This window comes from Mus pahari, chromosome 10 (genome assembly GCF_900095145.1).
Source record: "Mus pahari chromosome 10, PAHARI_EIJ_v1.1, whole genome shotgun sequence".
Classification (NCBI taxonomy): domain Eukaryota; kingdom Metazoa; phylum Chordata; class Mammalia; order Rodentia; family Muridae; genus Mus; species Mus pahari.
Genome location: NC_034599.1, coordinates 102,298,979 through 102,304,125, shown reverse-complemented (window position 1 = coordinate 102,304,125; position 5,147 = coordinate 102,298,979). Strand labels below are relative to the sequence as shown.

The following is a 5,147-nucleotide window of genomic DNA, read 5'->3' as shown; positions in this document are numbered from 1 at the left end:
GTCTCTGCCTCCCAGGTGCTGGCATTAAAGGTGTGCACCACCGTGGCCAAGAAGATAAGAATGGAACCCAAAAGGGATAGATACCCACAGGTGTGTCCCAGGGCGCGTGGCTGTGACTGGGTAGAGGAAGCAGAGCAGGGAGGCCAGTCTGGTCAAGGACCATCACCTCTTTGGGCTGCAGATAGCAGTTTAAGCTGGAGCTGTGAGGTCCTGAGCCCCCGCCACCCTTCCCATCGTCTCTCCGCAGGATCATACAGGGAAGCCCAGCTCCTGGTGCCTGTAATTTATTTTTGAAGGTGAGCTGTAGTACATAGGAAAATACACATGGCTTTTGGCCTACTCTTTTTTTTTTTTTTCCAGAGAAAATAGATTCTATCATTGGCTCTCTCAGCACCACCATCCTGTCCCATGGGGCTGCAGGACGGACGGCCTGTCTCTAGGATCCCGCTTTCAAGGCAACAGCCCAGCCAAGGCCTCTGGGGCTGAAAGCAGGGGGTTGGGGGACAGCGGTCCCTACGAGGGAAGGGCTGCACATGAGCAACACTCACTGCAAAGCTAAGGCAAAGAACAGAGCAGCAGAAGGCGCCTCCCTCACCCTAAGGACATGGCTTGCTGAGGGTGAAGACTCAGACCAGACAGCGGGTAGGGATGGCAGCGGCCCAGCCTGGAGCAGCAGCAGGACTCTGGGTATGCACATGGGTGTGGGGGATGGGGGTGGCATGCTGAAGAGGCAGCCTACCAGCAAACAGAGGTCTACAGCTTGTGCATTTCCTCTGCCCCAATATAGTTCCCAGACTGTGGTCCCCAATCCTACCTCTGGCCCCTTACCCTGACTCTCCTTCAGGTCAGGGGCCCGGCTCAGGTCCCTTCTAATCTTTTATCACCTTGCAGTGTGCAGAAAATCCTTAGAGCCAAGCCCTGAGTTCTCTGCACCCTCCCAGGGCTGCAGCGAAGGGAGTAAAGAGAAATACTAGCTGGGAACCTCTCCCAGGTCCGGGAACTCCTTGTACATCTCTTGGACAATCATACGGTCCATCTGGCACTGGGGTGAGGCCTCTTCCTCAGTCAGGATGCGCCGCAGTGTAGCCTGCAGGTCTGACAGCCGATGCCGGTGCTGCAGGTAGGGCGTGGAGCGGACCACTGCATGCATCAGGGAGAGGTACTCCATGCGCAGCTGTAGGAAGAGCAGCTGGTTCAGCAACCCCTGGAATGGTACTGCAACTGTCCCCAGAGGGGGGGGGACTGGCTGCTACTGTCCAGTGGACTATGGGACAACAAAGCAACTCACACTGCTAACTATTTTACTCAACACTAAATGGCTCTCAAAGCTGTTGGAGAAGAGAATGAACAAATCATTCCAGTCACGCATCCCAGAATGTGGCTGCCCTGGTCTTGGCAGTCCTTTAGTACCATGTGTGTCAGTCAGAGTCCTGGCTTCTCCATGTCTCTTGCCCCAGAAGATCTTAATTACACCCCTGGCCTGAAACAGCAATCTTATACACCTTATGCAGATCTTTCCTAAGAGCGTCCAACAAGAATGCCTAATCGCCTGCGTGTCATCTACCCATCTCAGTCACCTCAAATCCACACACCTGCCACCAAACTCATCAGCTTCCCCACCACGCCTCAGGTGCAATACTTCCATGCTCATTAGGAGGGAAACACTGTTCCATCAGGTGATCAGGTGAGGCCTGGAACGCATGTGTCCTCTTCCATTCACCTGTTTCCACCCCCCTGATGACCTCTGTTTCTGTCCTTCTAGTACCACTGCCTATCTTCTGCCCTTGACCCTAAGCGGTCTTGTGCTGTCTCTTCTGCTCGCAGCACCTACCCTTCCCATCCTCACTAGAACAAACAATAGAGTCCACCACGGGCAGCCTCCTGTCTCATCTGTGTACCTCCTGCAGTGGCCCAATCTCTCCAACACATGGTCCTTTTCTCTATGCTTACTGGAGCCTTGCCCCAGGCCAGGGCATGAAACAGCACCTCCCACCTTACAAGACCCTGTCCCCGTTTTCCTGTTTCTCTGTACAGAAAATTGGTTACCTTCATTTATTGCTTCCAAGTCCTTCCCCATCTCCACTCTCCCAGGGGAGAAACTTAAAACTTTCTCAAACTTCCCATTCAGACCTGAGTCCCTCACCACACTGACATTGCTTGCCACTCACCACCAGCTTTCAAGTGGCAAATTCAAAGACTAATTCTCCGCCCCACCCAAAGCTCCTAACAGGCGGCTCCTCCCTGCACACACATGGTCTGTGGCTTGCTCTTGGTCACTTGGGTTTGTCCCCAGGTTTCTCCTTAGCTGAGCCTGCTGAGTCACAGCTAATGCCCCTGCTGATTATACCCATCAGGTTTTCTAGGTGACTACCCTGTCATCACTCCACACAAAACCCCACGTCTCTAGTCTCAGTTCACTCGCTGCCTTCAATGTCTTCTAAGTATTGTATTTTTTAGAGCTAGGGATTGAAGTCGGAGCCTCAGGTGCAAATGCTCAATCCAGAGCTCCAGCCCCCACCCTGGTCCTCAATCTTTTTTTTTTTTTTTTTAAATTTGGTTTTTCCAGACAGGGTTTCTCTGTGTAGCCCTGGCTGTCCTGAAACTTGATCTGCAGACCAGGCTAGCCTCGAACTCACAGAGGTCCAGCTGCCTCTGCCTCCTGAGTACTGGGACTAAAGGCGTGTGCCATCACACTGCCTGGCTTGTCCTCAATCTTGACTCATTCAAAACACAACTGTTATCTTTCCCTAAGAAGTTCTTTGGGCCTCTTCCATTAACAATCATCTATCCACCTACCTGCTCAAACCAATCCAGAAGCAGGCTCTACCGGGCCCACTTGCAACCCACCCAAGCCTGGCCTACTTCACTAGCCACTCCTGCCCCCGGGCTTCCTGGCTTCTACTCTGCTCTCACAGGAAGGCAGTGAGTCTCTTCCTCTTCTGAGAAGCAATTCCAGCTCTCTTCAGACATCCTGCTCCAGTTTGCCACACGGCTGGCTGCCATGTCCTGGTTTCTGAGTAGTCTTCCACACTCACTCGGCCCTGGCAGCAGCAGCCCTGCCCCCTCATCTGCACTCAATGTCATAGTCACCCCTTTCGGTTAAGCTGCTGTGCAGCCCCCAGGCACCTTGTCTCCAGGTGACAGGTCTGCGATCTGGCGCACAGTGATGTCAATAAGCGCCATCATGTCTGTGTGATAGAAGATGGCGGCTGTGGCAGAGCTGCTGAACACGTCCTGCAGGAACTTGAGGACAGAGTGTGGTGGTTGGGGCTCGTGTCTGAAGATACGCACAGGGTCGTCTAGAAGACAGGGGTTCACAGGAGTCAGAGGAGGGTGCACGACAGTCAAGTGTGCACCCAAGCGGCACCTGAGCAGACATCTAGGCTCTCACCCCCTCTGTTCAGAAGCAAAAGCAGCTTCTCAGAGAAGATCTTAACATTGGTGTGTTTGCTTAAGGCAGCCATGATGACATTCTGGTCAGGAGCTGAGGAGAGATGTGGGTGGAGACAGGTGAGTGTAGGCACAGAAGCCTGCAAAAGCCCACTGCGGTCGGTCGGTCAGCCGCCTTCCAGACAGCCCCACCCCACCTGTCAGGTGCAGGTTGAGAGCCAGAAGCAGGTTCATGCAGAGGTCTGGCAGCTGCTCAGTGGTGTCCATTGGAAGGCCGTCCTCAACGATGCTTAGTAGGAACTGGGCAAAGGGCGTGCCCAGGTGTTCTGAAAGAGCAGCATAAGGAAGTCCACAGATCCAACTTTTGCTCCCCCTACGATCCAGTCTTCCTGGCTTTCTGTGAGCCCTAAGAACACTATCTTCTAGTCAGTAGGTCTCCAGGCCCTGGAGAGATGCATGGCTCTTACCTCTGGGATCTTGCGCCCACTGCTTAGGGGTTGATTCTTACCATAGTGTGCGTAGGGCACCGCCTCTCCCATGGAGAAGACCATGGTCAGGACGAGGGCGGAGTAACAGAGCTTCTGGTGGTCTGGGGGTGCAGGGGGTAAGGAAGGGTAGTCAGCAAGGCCAGGGATCCCCGGCAGATGGTGGGAACAGTCTCCGAGTGGTAAGGAGTGCCCCACTCCCACCTCACCCTGTGTGTCAGTCTGCATGTCCCGTGCCAATTCCACAGGCAGCACGGAAGACACCAGAGTGGAGATGATGGCTGCATCTAGGCTGCACATGGCACCGAAGCACTTGAGGAGTAGCAGCCGTAGCGACGCTCGGTGTTCCTGGCAGAAGAACCCGTGTGCTCAGTGCCCTTAAGTCTGCCCACATGCCTCTGTGCCCCTCCCTTGTCTTATACATACCATTTGGTAATAGGCCACCAAGGCTAGGACAGACTCAAAGTCACTCCTTTTGCACATTTTCTTGCAAACTTCAGGATCTGCATCCGTCTGGAGGGAAGAGAGAGAGTTGAGCATCACCCAGTGTGAGGTGAGCATGCATGAGCAGAAGAGACCTAACAGTTAAAGAGTGATGGTACAGGGAGGGTCCATCCCTACCCCATACCAGGATGTGCAGGAGTTCTTCCAGATAGCAGCGGATGACATCCTCGTCCTCGTACAGCGCCCAGCTGCGCTGCTGGGCGTCATCCTTTCTTCGGGCCAGGTCTGCAAAGATCACTTCCAGTCTCTGCTGGTCATGGCATACCTGCCCCGAGGGTAGGGCTGTGCTCAGGTCCTGGGGGAAGAAGACAGGGTATGGCTCAGTCTGACCTCTGCACACCACCAGCTCCAGCCTCCAAGACCTGGCCCCTCTACGCTCAGCACTCTTTGAACTGAGGTCCCACAAAATTCACACTGTGTAGGCCAACTCCAGTTCCGACCTCCTGGTACAAGCCTCTGCTCAAGGCTCAGCTGTGGGAATTTCCAACATCCCAGCTCTCATCCTGGAACTGGATGAGCAGCCCCCATGAGGCAGGCATGAACTCTTGTCACTCCTTGAATGTGACTCAGGATCCATCCTTATCCCATTCCACACAATGTGACACCAGGCCTGTCGTACTAGACACTAGCTGCTATGCTCAGCACAGGCACACAAACCACTAGCCTACTGCCCTCTACTCACTCCCACCAGAGATCACAGGTGGAGCCTAAGTACCACCTTTGGCCCACTCACCCCATCATGTAGTCAGGACTCACTACCCCACTCAC

At 54.1% G+C, this 5,147-nt stretch overlaps 1 protein-coding gene across 1 annotated transcript in view; it reads right to left on the bottom strand.

The window, feature by feature from the left end:
- Positions 1–357: 357 nt before the first annotated feature.
- The window catches only part of Nckipsd (NCK interacting protein with SH3 domain), a 10,151-nt gene continuing 5,361 nt past the window's right edge, over positions 358–5,147 (bottom strand). The window contains exons 6-13 of the mRNA XM_021206965.1: positions 4,504–4,674; positions 4,302–4,388; positions 4,085–4,223; positions 3,899–3,979; positions 3,588–3,716; positions 3,392–3,484; positions 3,127–3,299; positions 358–1,174 (exon numbers count right to left, since the gene is read on the bottom strand). Of these exons, the coding sequence (XP_021062624.1) occupies positions 971–1,174; positions 3,127–3,299; positions 3,392–3,484; positions 3,588–3,716; positions 3,899–3,979; positions 4,085–4,223; positions 4,302–4,388; positions 4,504–4,674 (1,077 nt within the window). The 3' untranslated portion in view covers positions 358–970. The remainder of the gene's footprint in view (positions 1,175–3,126; positions 3,300–3,391; positions 3,485–3,587; positions 3,717–3,898; positions 3,980–4,084; positions 4,224–4,301; positions 4,389–4,503; positions 4,675–5,147) is intronic.